This window comes from Homarus americanus, unplaced genomic scaffold, assembly GCF_018991925.1.
Source record: "Homarus americanus isolate GMGI-L3 unplaced genomic scaffold, GMGI_Hamer_2.0 scaffold1438, whole genome shotgun sequence".
Lineage (NCBI taxonomy): Eukaryota > Metazoa > Arthropoda > Malacostraca > Decapoda > Nephropidae > Homarus > Homarus americanus.
The window spans coordinates 131,963-150,246 of NW_024753943.1; the positions used below are offsets into that span (position 1 = coordinate 131,963).

At 43.1% G+C, this 18,284-nt stretch overlaps 1 protein-coding gene across 12 annotated transcripts in view; it reads right to left on the bottom strand.

Annotated features, from left to right (window-relative positions):
• LOC121855658 (myosin heavy chain, non-muscle-like) overlaps nucleotides 1-18,284 on the bottom strand; it is a 206,732-nt gene that overhangs the window by 111,927 nt on the left and 76,521 nt on the right. For all 12 annotated transcript variants that reach the window (XM_042350731.1, XM_042350730.1, XM_042350728.1 and 9 more), the window contains exon 2: nucleotides 9,305-9,461. In XM_042350731.1, coding sequence (XP_042206665.1) covers nucleotides 9,305-9,461 — 157 coding nt within the window. The remainder of the gene's footprint in view (nucleotides 1-9,304; nucleotides 9,462-18,284) is intronic.

An 18,284-nucleotide genomic window follows, 5' to 3' on the forward strand; every position in this document is an offset into this window, starting at 1 on the left:
TAACTAGGATGCGGTCTTAAGACATCAATAACAATCAGAGAGATACCACACATACACACATCCATCTGATACTCGAACCGGGGTACAACTGGACAGAGACCCAGGGGACGAGACGATACCCAGTGTACCTCGTGTCCAGGTTGTGTTCAAGACATTGACCCCGACCACCGGCTGTGAACACGGGGGGCATCATCCACCACCACCACCACTCATCAACCTGACGTAAACTACCAACACCAAAAAATACTACACAATCTTCTCTGCTACTCTAGAATATCTGATAATCTATGCTAACCACAGAGAGAGAGAGAGAGAGAGAGAGAGAGAGAGAGAGAGAGAGAGAGAGAGAGAGAGAGAGAGAGAGAGAGAGAGAGAGAGAGATTCAATAATATACCAAAAGATAAAATGCAAAGCGTGATAACTGGTTTGGGAAAAGTTGCAAAACATGTATAAAAAGACGCGAGTGAAAGGCATTTGTCCATCATTATGCAGAAGGAAATAAACAGTTTGAAAGTGTAACATGGCATTACATGGACACTTACACAAGACGATTCAGATATACAGACAAGACAATTCAGAGATGCTGAGGTGGATCCTGCCAAAAGTACAGACGAGACGAACAGGTGTAAATCAATATGGCCTCAGTCATACACAGTGAGGACATGATAGACCACGGGCACCCAGAGAGAAAGCGTCCAATTAAGGTTGCTGAGCTGACACAAACACTTTCCCGTCAACACTGGCGCCAACGTTAGTACATTAACAGCAGTTCCCCTCGAAAAATTTAAGACCAAAATAAATAAAAAGTTAATTTCCATGGGAACTATCTCCACATTTCTTTACTCGATTCAAGATTAATTTAACGTCATCCAGGCAGACGCAAACCCTGCCCGTGAACCGTTACTATGGAAACATGGTTAATTTTAGCGCAACTTGCAGCTACAGTGTTCGCTGATCAAGTAAACCCTGTCACATGTTTAACAAAATTATCGTTTTGGGTGCAAATCCGCAACCCAGTGGCCTCATCCCCACTGAGTGTGAGCTCCCGCCCGGCCCTTTAAACCAAGTCAAAGCGATTCTTATTGATTTTTATTTATTTTATTTTTTTAAATTGGCCAGTCGGCAAATAGTTTTTTTTTCAGTATGGCATTAAGTGACAGTCTCCTACCATAAACCTAACCTAAACTAACCGTGCCCTGGTATTTAATGTCTTAATGCAAATTGCCCGACTGTTTGACCACCATTAGGTTATGTTAGGTTTGGCTTTTAGTGTTATAATGTGACAAGACCAGCTATTTGGTTTATTTGTAAAAGAGCCAAATTGGCAAAAAGACCGAGACAAATGTATGCCTTTTCTTATGAGTTATATTTACCTACCTATACGATATAAAAAAAAAAGAAGGGCAATTCATCTATTGGCCTAACTTGCAGCAGACACTCGGCATTATAACCACAACCTACGACTACTAGCCTGCACTAATGTATTATGGCTGGAAGACGACACTGGTGATGGTGAACTCGGACTACCAGACGATTCTTTCTCCCAGATAAATGTCCAAGTAATTATCGCTAAATACCACATTACAGTGCACATCATTTGACTGTGACATACTGCGTCGATTAAGAGCAGTGCCGCCAACAATTTAAAATCATGTTCGCCCACTATTCAATTACTAGGCTGCGGCCGAGTAAGGTCATGGCGCGGTGATACAGTTACAATTGAAATTTGTCAAGAGCTGTCGGTGAGCGGGTGAGGGGCGGGGAACACGCAAATAATCACCAGCACCTGAGGATTCCTTAAGGTGAACTATGATTACATTCTGCCCCCGTTTTTTGCACACCGTCTGCTGTCTCGACTCGTTGCTACTTCACTCTCCTCCATTGCCACTCTGGTTTCGGACAGTTCTTCTACCCGCATCTACTGTAACAAGCAAATCTCCACCCTACGATTCCCATTACTGTCCATGACTTCACGCTGCACAGCAGGTCTGACTAGCCAGAGCAAAAAACCATCTGTTCTTTCAACCTTTAAGACGTGAAAAGATTTACAAGAGACATGGCACACCAACCCAACATTCGCCAAGTAAAACAGACTCGACTACTCAAAAAACAACTCTGGAAAGATCGAAGAGAGCCAATGTAAATGTGGCCTTTCATTTGGTCACGAGCCGAGGTGGGTGACGACACCTCCACAGCCTGGCCAGTCTCCCACAAGGAACGCGCCTTATCCCCCTATAATTAATCAGCAAACCCTCCGTACACACTGCCGCAACATCCCTCAACTCATTACCGAAATGTTTTATATATTTCTAGTTCCAGTAAAAATGGTAAGGAACCACACGAGAATCGTAGCAGGGTTGTGCAAGAGGGCGAAGTAAACCACGTACAGATATATTAAAAAAAAAAAAGTTATAAAAAAATAGCACAATCAGTTGGACAAAGATCTGCATAAGCTACGCATGTGTGGGGTGTAAACAATATGAGGTGCTGTACTGTAGTGGCGGAGTCACTGGACAAGTTCATGAAGAGTACGAGGGAGGGAGTGAGCATAGTGTTTACAAGAGATGAGAGGGAAGGATGGTGATGGTGGGTGAGCTAGTAAACAAGCATACTCAACACAGTAATATCCTTTGTGATGCCAATCTCTAACCAACACCTAACCCACCGGCCGTAAGTACTGCCACCCCTGTGCCTATGAGTGGGACGTGTGGGAGGAGAGTTAAATACTGATCCACGGGCAAGGCACATCAAATCCAGCCTCCACTTGCATACAATCATCTCCCTCAACATCAGGCACATTGTAATCTACATCAACATCTGGCAGAGTGCAATATGCTGCCTGTCACTCTCACACACACACACACACCCCCACCCACCTCGACCTGCCACGCTCCAAGCAGGAAAATAAGACCCAAGATAAACACTACGCCATCGGCTCATCCCGTAACAGGTAAACGCTAGGTTAAGACAACAGTATAAACGGACGGGAAGAGAGCAGTATTAACAGACGGGAAGAGAACAGTATTAACAGACAGGAAGAGAACAGTATAAACAGACGGGAAGAAAACAATATACACAGACGGGAAGACCACAACAGTACACACAGACGGGAAGACCCCAACAGTATACACAGACGGGAAGTCAACAGCACACACAGACGGGAAGACAACCGTACACACAGACGGGATGAGAACAGCTGACAAAATCTACGGGACTACTCGAGCGAGTTTCGTGTTTGGCGGGATGAGAACCGGTTAACATTTCAGCCCGTGTTTGTCCATTGAAATTCTAGAACGATCCGAGTTTCATTTTCAGGAGAGCGAGTAGACATGTCGGACATTAAGCTGACACTGTAGACGTGGAACCCAAACTAGAGAGCGTAACACAAAGAGGCAGATCAGAAAGGACAGTACAGTCACGCTCCTATTACAATATTCATACCTGTAAGATATAGTACTTGAATGCTAAAACACGAGGAAAACACAGAACAGTACACCAAACAAAATCATGCCACCTACTGTCTCGGTACACACTGTATACCTGTATGGTATATTTATTGTATAGTGTAGCCTTACAGTGACTATATACGGTGCATGTAGAATTAATGTCAACTTGCACGACTATTGTAGAATAAAATAAATCAAGTAGGGAAGGTGATTCTGGAGTTAACAAGATGTCATGAGCAGCCTGTGACCACCATGTTGACATTTTATTCGGGAAGAAATTCAAACGTACATGTGTGGGAGCTTAACTAGGTGTATGAAGACACTGGATGTGGGTGTAAAGAACAAAAAAAAAAGCATGCGTACTGGTCTGTGGATGCATGTATATGTATGTACGGGATATTTATACGTACATGTGAGCAGGAAATGTAAACAACCTCACGGTGCCGCATCCGGGTTCACCTTCCTTCGCCAGAATAACCATCTACCAGAACAACACCCCAGCAGCTTATAACACCCAAGTACAAATGTGTGTACTAGTGAGCAGTTGGTAAGTCCCCGGGCGGAGTTGGCAACAGTGCCCCCCTACCACATCCCCCTCACGCAGAACTAGCGCCTACTATCTCGAGTGCTCCATCCTCTCCCTCCTCCACCCGAGACGACCAGCCTCTCCCCCCTCCCCCAGGTCAACACACCGGAGCCGGCGAGGGATGTGAAGGGGGCGAGGGAAGGCCCGTGCAGTACCGTCACCTCACACTCACCCACATGACATAATACGAGTGATCCAGCAAGTAAAAGTCCTGCACTGGAGAGGAAGGCGTGCTATAGAGAATGTATCAGCCAGAATGCCCCCCAACAACAAACAATCTAGTGAGTCATGTGTCACACCACCATGAACCCGAGACCCTCCGGACATACTCCACTATACACCAGCTGGTACACATACTGACATCATCACAAGATGGGCGAGTGTGTACGAATCATCCATCACATTACACACAACTCTTACTACCAGTGTATCTTCTATAATTCTAAATACTGTATATACAATTCGTCACACCCACGGCCTTAAAATTAAGGCAGAACACTTGCACACACAAACAAGTATCCTATATCCCTCATACACACCACATACCCTCAAGCATGCACAGTAGTTACCCTTCCCAACACACTTTAACATACCCTCGACATGCACAGTGCATACCCCACCCCACACCAACGCGCCTTTCGGCTCCCAGGAGTAAACTGTCACAAGCACCAGGCACACCACCGCCAAAGACGCATGCAAATGACTCCCCCCAGCACCTAAAAAACCTGCAAATTAACAAAGTCCACCAATAGGCTACTAAGAAGCAACAACACCTGACCACACGCCAATTTAAGACCGTGGATGACTATATAATTCACACCTAATTGCCTGATGCCAATCTGTAACCATAACCCTTTACCGCATGATTGGTCATTAGGCTCCACCCTCCTCAATTCAGTGATGAGTTAGGGTGTCGCCCCAGTACAATAATCTCCGGGGATACATTTTTCCTCCTCCACTAAAAACATTTCACGGGTTTTCATTCCGTGTGAAATTGATACGTTCAACGACGAGAGAAGAATATTTCAATCCCAGGAAGAAGACAGTAATTTCTTAGTCAATCTTTTTTTTCCCAGTATTGAAACCTGACACTTGTTTATCCTCCCTGTGGCTCTTAAACACATCACGAGTAAGTCAATGCACACTGGTCGATCTATTTCCAAGAAGGAAGTGAACACAAAGTAGTAAAGTACGCCTACGTCATCCACCCAACAAGCCAGAGAAACCCTACTCGAGTGCCTCTAAGCCTCCCATCATAAAACACACTCGAGAAAGTCTTAAATCACCCAACGATAAACACACTGGGAGTCTTCCATCACGCCGTACGAAACTTCACATGCCCCGAGTCGCCTTCAACCATCATACCCTTGAAACCCTGGCCAAGTAAGATGCCCCACACCTTTCCACCAAATATTTCGATTACATCTTACAAATGAGATGCCCTACAGTGGGAGAATCGGTCTTTTAAAACAGGTGGGAGATAGTCTGACAAAAATAGTGGTCTCCAACAACAAAATGAGAGGGAGGCTTCATCTGGCTTCTTCAGTTCAAGCAGGAATCATTGTAGGATAACCAAATTCTTCCAATACAACTCCAAGTGACCAAGTAACTCGCGGGAAGACATGATCGGTATGATGTTCTCTAAAACGTCTCCCTTTCGCATAAACTTTCTTTAAACATTATCGATGAACAAGTTTTTGACTTCCAAGTGTTCATGGTGGCCAAATATCCAGGTTGGGTTGGATTATATAATGCTTTTCATAAAATACTGGGCAGAAATAGTTACTTATTTAGCACTAAGGAAGGGTACTGAAGACTCGTGCTGCAACCTTCACAATACCTTATGTAATTGAGAAACACCTAATCCTTATCACTCCTATCGGTCCAACCTATATTCCAAGCTTCCCAGCGAGTTCGAGTTAATGATGGTGTTAGGTGACTTGTCCTATTCATCTACAATTCCTTCAACCTAACCTAACCCGTATGCTTAATAGAGAATCAATATCCATTCTATAGTACGGTGACCAAAACTGAAAAGCATAATCCAAGTGATTTCTCGCATACACGATATATAGTTTAAGATGCCATCGCTTCTCTTGTTACTACGTTCCTAGATATGAACCTTAGTAAAGTATTTCGTTAGCCTCATTTCATACATAAACGTATTTCTGTCTAGGTTTTAGGTCTCTTAATAATTATTACTCTTAAATCGCTCTCATAATCGGATTTGTTCAGCTGATAGTTGCTTCCCGCTTCCATCCCCTAGTCTAACATTTTCCACATTAAATTAAAAGAGCGCGCACAGGTTCACCCCAGAATGAAACTACGTGTGATATGGCTGTTTTCAATGTAGTCTGGCTGTGTTTGTGTCTTACCTTAAAAGCTCTATAAAACTGAAGATTTTTTTTAGGAGGGGGAGGGGGGTAGGGGAGGGGGGGATCGCCCGTGGAAATGAATTCGATGGCAAGTGACCTTGTACGGCTTCTCAGGAGTGCCAAGACAGGTGAGCCGAGACACGGGTCAGTGTTCTAAGTACACCAGTTTCTCTTGGTTGTGAGAGCTTAATGTAAATTCGAAATGTTTTGGTTAAGTTTCTCCAAACACCGACTCAAAACACACACACACACGTCCATGAGGGTGGGTGTGGAAGCAAGATCAGGAGCAGACAAGATTCAAGGGGCGTCTCTCTTCATTAGTGGCGATGGTGACCCGTGCGGCTGAATTTAGAGCTCGGATGACACTTCCGCCTTATCGTTGCCGCAGAGGATGTATACCCCTCCCCTTCAAAAAAAATTGCTTGGTTACACAAAACCAGAGGCCCAACTAGCTACTGCATTACCACATCCCACCAGTACAACTTCAGTTCGTCTTTCTATCACGTTACACAGACAAAACCACAACACCGCATCACTACACAATCATTCTCTATATCACAATACGTTAACCAGTTCCAAAGATAAAGATGTTTATCAGAACCAGTTATCACATAATACCGAGAAGCAAAAGGCTTTATTTACATTTTTTTTTCTAATCTGGTTCTTACATCTGGAATCATGAAATCATTGTCAAGCAGTTTACTCCAAGCATACAATCAATATTCTTTGCTTAAATCCCGGTTTGGTTCATTGTTTGGTAATTTATACAGGGCGACCAAGTGAATGAACTAAGACTATCGGTATAAAGAATAACTTATTCTTATGTCAACTGTATCGTGTATTGTTAGCGGCTAGTTGTGGCCACAGCACATGAGCACACATCACCCCACAACTGCCTCCTTACCCATGCCTTTAACGTAGTTCAAGACGGTCCAACATACACTCGGCGCCCCAACACCTCAGAACATATCCAACGGGAAATAAGACACGACAAGAGGACAGCTGAATTCAGAGGTGTATATCCCTCACTAGTCTCCAGTAGGGTCACAGGCCAGAGGTACTGTAGCTACATCTCCCCTGACCCAGCGTGGAGGCTCACCAGGGAATGACCTGCATTAGATAAATGGCTCTTGCCCTGACGTACTGTGACCCCACAAGGTGACACTGGTCCTTACAGGTGCTCGTCCGCTGGCTTAAGGTACTTCTTTACTGTCTCTCTCGAGTCCCTTCACACCTTGGGATGTTTTTGTACGATACACATTATTCTGCATTAGATAAACAAGAACACACTAATTTCTTTCCCGTATAACGAATTCAGGTACGACAGCTCCCTTAACCTGCATCACACTTTGCCTTAAAAGTTTATCCTGTTAAGAAAATGATTTAGTCTGCACAGAAAAAAATACCGAGTCTTGGTTTGAAAAACTTCGCAGTCCCTCTCCTGCATTATATAAGCCCAAACTTTGCCCGTCTTAAATCCCAAAATGGTGATGAGAAGAGGAGGGGGAAGAGGAGAGAGAACAGGAAGATGAAGGAGAGAAAGTAACTGGTCTTAGATGTGTGAAAATAAACACCGAGGAGCTTGAAAACGCCCACAACATTTTAAGATGTCTAGTTATAATGAATTAAAACTGCTAAAACACAATTCGAGAACCTAAGTAGCCATCTGAAGGATCCGGCAGGAGAGAGCAGGAGGGTTTGGGGCTGGTGGTCCTGGGCAGCACCATAAGTGTCTGGGTCAGGTTGTCGTCGGTGCCAGAGACAATGCACCCTCATTAATCAGGCCAGGCAGCAGCATCTTACCTCCCCCTCCTCCTCCTGCCACAAGCCATTAACCTAACATCACTCAATTTTCTTCATCTCTCCCTTATTATATTTTCCCTCTACTTACCCCTTTTCTCCTTTACCAATCAGATGATCTCCTTTCTCTCCTTCCCTTCACCTTTCTCGCTCCTCCTCCCTCTTCTTTAACCTTAACGGACCTTTATACCACAACAGGAACTATAATTAGTCTATAAACAATGTGTACCAGGAAAAAAACCTTTGTAAATATTAGTGTTAGCAAGCACCGCCCGTCAGTTCCTGGAGAACAATTACGAGTTTGATCCCAATAAATGACAAGTTAAAAAAGTAAAACCCGATAAACTATGGGCACAGCAGAAAATTTTTCTATACGTTTTATTCTTGTAGCATCACGACACCCAGATACACAAGTATAGCTCAGATGACCATTAAAACATATTAGCCGGCGACACCTCTACGTGCACCATGATAGACAAGTGCCTCAGAAATCTCTTTATTTGAAATTTTAAGTCCATCCTCTAAACCCAGATAACTAAACCAGCAGGTAACAACTCTAAACACGTTTTTGCAGACAGACTCGTCCTGCTGGTCAAAATGTGATGCTCCATCTCGCTCCTCTGCCATCTCTCGCCTCATTTCAATTGCAAAAGCAGGTACAAGAGACGGGTTGGAGTACAGTGGCCCGCCCGACCATGTATTTGTGTGTCAACTCCTCTACACCCGCCACCTATCACCACCAATAGAGACAGCTCATTATGGCTACAGACCTAACCTGGGATGCTGCTGTTCCTGTTGCCACAATAGGAAATGTCACACACCTACATATTAGGGCAACGATCCCGAGTGGTATGAGCCCCGCCAATGCCCACCATTCACAAACTAGGCACTGATTAAGACAGTCTACTTCAAAATACCTAATGCACGAGCCAACATGTAAACCAAACAACCTGGTCTATGCACCAATATGGGTTAAACAAACAAATACATAAAAATCGATAAAAAGATAATATTCATTCAATCATGTAACTAAGAACTTCGTCATACCGACTAATTCCTGTGAACACGAGGCTCGGATATCAGGGCATTTCTCTTACCTTGCAACATGGACCTGTAAGCGCAGTCTGTGATAGCAAACACGTGCGGTGGCATCTCGTGTCGCTTCTTGCCTTTGTACATTTCAATGACCTTCTCCGTGTAGATGGGCAGCCGTCGGTACGGGTTCACCACCACACAGAACAGGCCGGAGTACGTCTGTAAAGAAAAAAAAACGACAAATTAACATTAATAAAAAACTACAACAAGACCATGAACACAAGTAAACTAATGTACCTAATGTAAGACATATAATTATTATTAATAAGCACCGTCAAAATTACCATCAGTACCATCATCACGTCATCTACCCGTGAGTTTGTTTACAAGAAAGAAGTTCAGTGAACTGTACCTACTATGTCCGAACCCCTGAAAGTAGTAATAAAACATTAAATTATTTACAGATATTAACTTGACCACCCCCACCCCCCTTTATGGTAGATTTAAGAGGGCAAATGAAAAAATCTCTGTACATTATACTAATTATACAGCTCGTTAGCCACTTGGGTGGTCGGTCACGTCTGGTACCCACTATTGGCAAGGTACGGTACTGGTTATGGAACTTATTTTACCTATATTGCAGTGATTTTTTTTCTTACTAATTTAAACCAGTTATATAAAAAATTCATACTATTTAAATGAACCAACCCTGCGAGTGACCAACACAGATTGGCCACCGCGCCTCCATCACCCTCCCCTCGGTAACTGCGCCGCCAAAACTAGTTTAGTGTACAGTTTCGTGTCCTTTAAATGTCCCTCCCCAGTCCCCTTATAGTGCAGCAATATGTAATCCAACACTGACTGGATGACATTGAGTGGATACAAATAAAAGATATCTATTGTGGTTATGGAGCGGAAGAGTGAAGGAACTCTGAACGCTAATACACGAGTCTACCAGTGAAGATGAATGACTTGGGTCCAGCACACGACCGTTGTCTACCTAGCTGGGAGAGGGGGGGTGGCCCGCAGCTTGGTGACCACCCGGCCGGGCGACCGACCGGTCCGGAGGGCAGCACTCGTTCTGTAAACACCCTGTAAATGACGTCACCCACACTCCAGTCCCACCGGCAAACATCCGCCTCCACCACTCCTCCCACCGATTCTCCTATAGTAGGAAGATAATAGCAGGAACCACCATGATGATGACGGAACAAATTATTGATCAACCACAGTACATTTACTTCATCAGGGTTATATTGTTTCACTCGACAATGTGAAAGTTTTAACCGTAAAATTTCATCAATAAACAGACCGTCCTCAAAATCCGCAGCATTGGGTCCATTTTTGGCTAATGTTTTATCCCTTTACATCGTCTGCATCACTGTTCTGAATTAAAAACAGCAGAGTATTTGCTAGCTAAACACCCACTATAAAGTTCCCAGTCCTTGAGCTCAAACCATTTCACTTTCGCATTCTTAACTTTCCATCTTACGTCCTGCCCCCCCCCCCTCCCCCCTTTCTCTTATGTTTATTTGGCATCTTTATTCGCAATCCTTCACCCGTAAGAGAATAAGGTAACTTGTTATCCCTTCCTCTTTCTTAACCTACCTTCCTTCGTCCCTCCCTCGTTCGTTCTTACCTTTTTCCTCCCTCCCTCCTCCATCGTTCCTCACCTTCCCCCTCCATCGTTCCTCACCTCCCCCGCCCTACTCCATCGTTCTTCACCCTCTCCCTATCTGTTCCACCCTTTCCTTCTCGCGGCACTCCCGACAAACACGAGTCCTGCCCACCGCAACTATTTCCGTGGGCGCGTCACTTCCTCCAGCGACTGAGGGACTAAACATGCACAAAGACACCATTCAAGAAGCAACATCCGGCAAAGTCGCAGGCAGCCTCATATTACCTCTGCCTCGACGTTTACGGCTGACAACAACGCCTCTTAAAACATCAAAGTAATTATTGGATCATGCAGGGGCACTCTTTAAAGATTATTCAGAGTCTACCTTTCCTCAAACTTCTAATTTAAGAAACGCAAATTTTTATGGACAAAAAATTAACGAGAAGACTAATGCATTTACGAAATTAAAACAGTTCAAGGTGTGTATATACGGTTTCCAAATATAGAGACATAATTACTACAAACATTAAACAGATGGAATAATGCTGTGGCGGTATGTTTAAGAGTACTGTACTGTATACTCGTCGGGTCAACATCACGTTCACGACCCTCAAGTAGACCACCACCCTGGGCTTCTTCACAATTTGCACGCACACATTTCCCATTTCATTACACCTGAGGACTCTTGGTCTATCCTAATATAGTCAACCCATACATACCGTGAGAACAAGAGATAACAGTAATAATAATACAGATGGCCGGCAGCTTACGTTAACTAGAACCATCTTCTTGATGTGTCCGTTCCTGTGTACATCGTTGATACGTCAGGTAGATTATCTTGTGATTTACTCGTGTCATTTTTTTTTCCTTCCAACTAAAACTACTTGCAATTTTACTAGCCCCTGGTGCAGTAGTCATTACCTCGGTCTCTGCCGTATAAGCAGTATAAACTAACACGTGTTGCTACAAAGCTAGAGCCATTGTCCTTCCCACACTATAAACTGCAGTATATACTTATCTATACCTGCCATTAAGTTCATTCTATGACCTTGTCCACTAATGCTGCAATTCCACTGGTATAGTTTCCTTCTAACAAATTCACAGCGCACCCCCCCCCTCCGTAAACACCCACTCCAAAAACCTTCCCTCACAACGTCACCTTTCCCATAATCCCCATAATTTCCTCAAACATTCTATAAAGTCAAACCCCTTCAAACAAAAGAGAGAGAGTTCTAATACCATGTGCTCCCGATGGAATGTCAGATAGTATAAATCTCCCGACGTTTCATCTACAAAGCTTATACAGTATACCCCTTTCCCTACCAATAATCTCAACAACACCCTGGGGGCCTTTCTATAACAACAGCTCGATTCGTTAGTTCAACTCATGCCTTAATTCAACAAAGAACACTAGATGGTACGGGATTCTTATAGGGCAGAACTATATAGCTACCACTGTTCTCCTTCAGTTAGTCGTCGTACTCCAACCATATCCTCTACTTAACACCCTCCATAATTTACCTCCACGTAAAGAAAAAAAATTGCCCTCCAAGTATTACGGGTATGCATCATCACAACGTTAGATATGGTTGGTTTTCCCATTAAAATATCTCCTCCGAACTCTCACGACTCCTCTGGAACCTGTTTGAAGGACCACCGGCATAGTTCACATTTATACCACAAATCACATTAAAAAAATTGATATATATATATATATATATATATATATATATATATATATATATATATATATATATATATATATATATATATATATATATATATATATATATATATATATATATATATATATATATATATATATATATATATATATATATATATATATATATATATATATATACACACATATATATACATATACATATATATATATATATATATATATATATATATATATACACACATATATATACATATACATATATATACATTTTTATTTTTTTTGAACGTTTTCAACCACGATTATTACCTACGATTACAATAGCGTGTCAAATTTGTAAAGTGTAAAGTTTTATATGAATTCCCAAAACGTATAAAAAAAATATGCCGATGATGAGAGTAAGATCAAACCATACGATAACAACGAGGATATACAAGAGAAGCGTCAAGGCCATAAAGGAGCTGAAGGAACAACAACACAACTAGCAACATCAGTAGGTGGTCCCTTAACTAACTTGTAAACCCGACGAGCCACGGCGTTTGTTACCTTCGCTACACACGGTCGTGATTAATCCAATACTGCTTACGATTAACCACCAAGGGGATTTGTCTACACTAATACGTGTATCCTGGCTTCGACACCCCAGCTCTAGGTAACGTGACCTAAACACCACGGAAACTCTCGTGAGGTAAAAGCATCGATTCCTATCCAACCATGTGTTTCCTGTATCCCACTACCATCTATTTATTCAGTCTGGGGGAGGGGAGGGTGTAGGAGAGATGGTCATGAGCTGCAGTGATCATAGACACCATCTGAAAAAGTTACAGCAAGACGCACCAAACAACTGAGTATATTGACCCTGACATTGAATAAAAAAAACCTAGCAAACACTCCCGGAAATCATCATAATCACACTAACACTAGGGGGGATCCCACAAGCAACAGTGGCTGCTCATCCACCCGGCTGTCTGTGGTCCTATGGTTGTGGTCAGCATGTTTGGTCTATCAGTAGCTTTTGCTCAAAGATCCTATTCGTGTATTATCCATAAAAAGTGCGTTTAATTTTCCCATTTGAGTGAAAGTTAAGTGCAACACTATAAAGATGGCAGTGTCTTGTGTGTATATGAACAAGAACTAAGTGTCAAACAACTCCTCGGGAAACAACTACAGCAGCTGATACACCACCACGAGGGTAACGGATGTTTAGGACATGGCCATGTCCGGGAGAAGAGATTCAACACATGGCTTAAATGACAACTGATGATAACAAAAGTATCATGCAGCCGAACTAACATGAAGAGGATGACAGTTTTCAACCTTTAATAAAGGTTTAATTTCCAAACAAAAATTTAACAAATAATGTTCCCCCTTTCCCTGCACCTACCCTAATCTTCCTCCTCCCTCTCTTACCCTCTCTAACGCCCCAAGTCTCGCGGTAACTCAGCCAGCTGTATGTTCTGCAACTTGCAAGACGACACAGTGACCATCTATCAAGCCTCAAGTAGTTGATAAGAGCACAACACTCAATTTGTCGTGGGGAGTCAACTCCAGCTTTATATTCAAGCCCTCCCTTTCTCCCCCAAACACGTATAAATTTCATATACGTTGTGTTAAAATAACCTGTATTAGTGTCCGTAAAATTGAAATACAAAGCCAAGCACCTTGAGTATAATGCGCACGTGTTTCCATCACTTTCCGCTCCCTGAGGCGAGTTCTTTCAACTGACAAGTTACCAAGTTCACAGTAACACGATAATTATATAAACTGTCTCCTATGTCAGGACCAGACAACTCCTCCCCGACCCCATACCCCCTCCTACTATATCCCTTCAAACCACGAACTTCCCTTACCCCATCATCTTCTACCTCTTCTCACTGCAATCCACACACCCCCTCCCCTACCATCCTCTTTTATTATCCACTTCGCCAGTGGAATGTAAACGGCCTCACTGGTCCACCGTGTCAGACATGGGCCGTCCCGGGACGACTTCACACTTGCCATGCGAGAAAGTCTTGTTGACTGGGTTAATTGTTCAGCTGGCACTGAAAGTCAATAAGGAGCACACGCCACAGTTTTAGAAAACGATTAAAGAGAAAATTCAAACCATTTAGCAAATGAATTGACAGTTTTCAAATTAGGATCGAGAGCTGTAAGCCCCTGGGGGAGAGAGGCGGCATTAAAAAAATCATTATGTCCACCTTACAGCTGGAGAAAGTTGGACGAAGGAAACCTCAAGTCAGAAGCATACTCGTCTTGCTGTTCAAACAATGGCAACACGTGGAGGAAACAGCTAAGAAAGTTTAGGGGAGCAGAGAAACATTCTCTATTATACACAATAACCTTGGGATGCCACCAGGTCACCTGGAGGGCAGCCTAACATCAAATTAACCTGTTCCAAGAGTTCCTACCTCCACCACGCATCACAACCCAGGATTTACTGTCAGTGCTCCAGTAGTATCTTCATTCAAGGCTAATTTTATTCATCTTATTTTCTTATTTCTATGATCTAATAATCTCTTTATGTATGAACACCAAAATACAAATTACTCAATAAACCACTATGACCTACACTGCATCTTCCGCCATTAAACCATATGCGCATACAATAAATAAACCAGTAATCATCATCAACCATTTCCAAAAAGTTTGTTACCGGTAAACAGTAATAAGCAGCATTATGTTAATCTAGTAACACTTTATACAGACCCATCAGAATTAATCGGGTTATTATATTTCCTGCCAGATAATTCAGGATAGTGATAATTATTCCCAACAGCTGTACAGTAGTTCGTTATTGCTTGCCCTAACTCTCTCTACTTCTTAAACCTTCTCTTTTCTCCCTCTTTTTCTTCTTCTCTCTACTTAACCTTCTCTACTTCTTAAACCTTTTCTTCTCTTCTCAATAATCATCAATATATACACACCTATATTAACACCTGCATCCAAACATATTATATACCCTTTACTCCCACAAGTCTCCACCCAGATAATACACTCTCCTCCAACAAAGATCCGTCCACAGGGGCCTAGTAACCCTCTCCAACAAACATTCACTATTACTGTATAACCTCTCCTCCCTCAGTAGATTACCCATGCTAACCTCTAGCTATCCACACCACTGCCCACAACTATCCACCCCATTACCCACAACCATCCAGTTCCACACCATACTATAGAAAAGTATTCACACCTGACTATCGACAACTTTCTCGCACCACTACCCACACAACCCGCAACTATCCACATCACTATCCTCAACTATCTACACCACTACCCTCAACTATCCACACCACAACAAACAAGCCAAGAGAGAGAAAGAGGGAGGGAGGGAGGGAGCTGTGGCTGGGGCCCGAGGCGGCTGGCGTCATGGCCACAGATCTCATCTTTATTATCCCAAGAGATCAGGTTCCAATCCCGTGATGGTCGCTTGACTAGAAACGGAGAATCGCTTCATTTCACAACACAAACCCTCCCTCCTTCTCTCACAGGGTAAGATTTCCATACACATTAACCACTTGGTACATAGATTTCATTATGTATATTGATGTATTTTTTCTCTCTTCTTAACATCGTATTTTACCATTTTACCTAAAAATTAACCAGCCTACCTCTGTGTGTGTGAGAGGGGGGGGGGTTACGCTCAGTTTGTTATCTTTAAGTGAAATAAATTGGGGTGTCTAATCTTTACCTGCCCCCCTCCCCCTTTTTTTCCACACATGCATCATTCAATACTCGTACACAACTCAGCGTACGCCTTTCTCCAGATTAAAGCCGCTGCTGTCACATTACCATTCCTTGCTGGCTCTTGCACCTTACGACTGGTATCTAAAACCTCTAACTTACGACGAGTCAATCACTACAGCGCCACCAAAACAAATACCTAGATAGAAAAAAATGACCACCAAGATTACCGGGTACCAAAAGGGCGATCATTTAAATAGCCAGGTAACAACAAAAGAACTTGAACAGAAATTATAGGTTACAGCGAGAGCAGCAGTCTGGGAACGAGTGCCCTCACAGGTTTAATATATAATGCTATGGGTGAGGTCAGACTCCAGAGTAAGAGAGCGAGGGAGCTGGGCACACTGGAGTGCTAACTGAAGTGGAGTATGAGTGACGAGGCAGCAAGACCATCTGAATGCCAGACTCGAAAGCAAAATACAAGTAGGTGTGGTAAGGGGTACGCCAGAGTCGAGTACAAAGGGGTGTGGCAACAGGGCAGGCTAAGGTGAGCAGAGTACAAATGGGTGTTGCAGCAGGACACGCTAGGGTGAGTCAAATACAAGAGGATGTTGCAGCAGGACACGCTAGGGTGAGTCAAGTACAAGAGGATGTTGCAGCAGGACACGCTAGGGTGAGTCAAGTACAAGAGGATGTTGCAGCAGGACACGCTAGGGTGAGTCAAGTACAAGTGGGCGTAAGGCAGGACACGCAAGACCGAGTAGAGTATCAACAGTTGTGTGGCAGCGGGGCATGTGTAGGTGACGCAGCAGAGTATAAATGAGTGGAGGCAAATTAAGAGCAGAAGAAAGTTTATTACCACTGGGAGTGACAGAGATATACGGGAGAATCAGGCAGAAAAGTTAAGGAGTGAGTGGGTGGAGGGGAGTGGGTGGAGGGGAGTGAGTGAGGGGGGGTGGGGAAGAATGAGTGGGGGAGAGGGCGAGGCCACCCTTTCAATAACAACAGCAGCAGCAGCAGCAGGGGTGAGTCAGTCCCAAACAATGTAGGGCCAGATAACCATCACCGGTGACGAGATAAGGCATCAGAAAGACCCCCAGCCCAGCGTCATAGACTGATGAAGAGTTTCTCACCCTTCTCGTGACCTTCAACAATCTTCTGCTTTATCATATCACGATTTCAGCCAACACAGTTTATTGAAAGAGTTCTAAACACAATTTCAACAGTACAGAACCACAATAACGTCACGCCACAAAACCCTCTACCCAAATATAGTCGCAATTCGTAATACACCAAGTTTATATAAAAACTACGTTACAACTTTCCATTTTCAATTAACTGGTCCAATAAAAAATGCATTAAGCTCCCGAGGCTACAAGACGGCTGTGGGATTTCCGGGCAGGTGGGAGTGGCTGGTGACTCACCCCCAACCCTTGTTTACCTGGAGGTGGTGTACAGTCTCCTCTCTGCCCCCGCTGCAGTATCACCAACCTGTTGTCTCCAGCTTCGAGGTATCCCCAGCCACTTTATAAGTCAACCAAAGTTCATTAGATGCAATTTGTAGGATGCGATTTCCGAGAGCTCGTCCAGGTTATAGTAGCTGTTAACAGAATAAATCGTAATTAAAACCGTATGTTTACATGGGTGTCAGACGATACTAATTGCATTTCCACTTGCCATTTGGTTTAGACGGAACATTCTGGCCAATCTTTCTCTCCAGATTATCTATTTTCATACGTTTTCGTTCTATTTACTGGACTTAATCTTTGAGTCCTATTTATTATTGTGAAGTTTTGATCAGGAAGTTATGCTTCTAGAGGTTAAGTTCGCTTTGAAATAATCAGTTTTTGTAGTAAATTGTACACAGCGCTCCACCTCCATATAGTATACGAATTTCTCAAATGCTCTAAAGTCAACGTCTTCAAAATCCTTCCTATTATTGTCCTATTTTTGTATGCATCATGAAAACTTTTTTTTTAATATGTAATCACCATCTGACTCTCACTGAAGCACAAACATGAAAAATCTAATTTTTCTACTTTGTTCTTACAAATTGCAG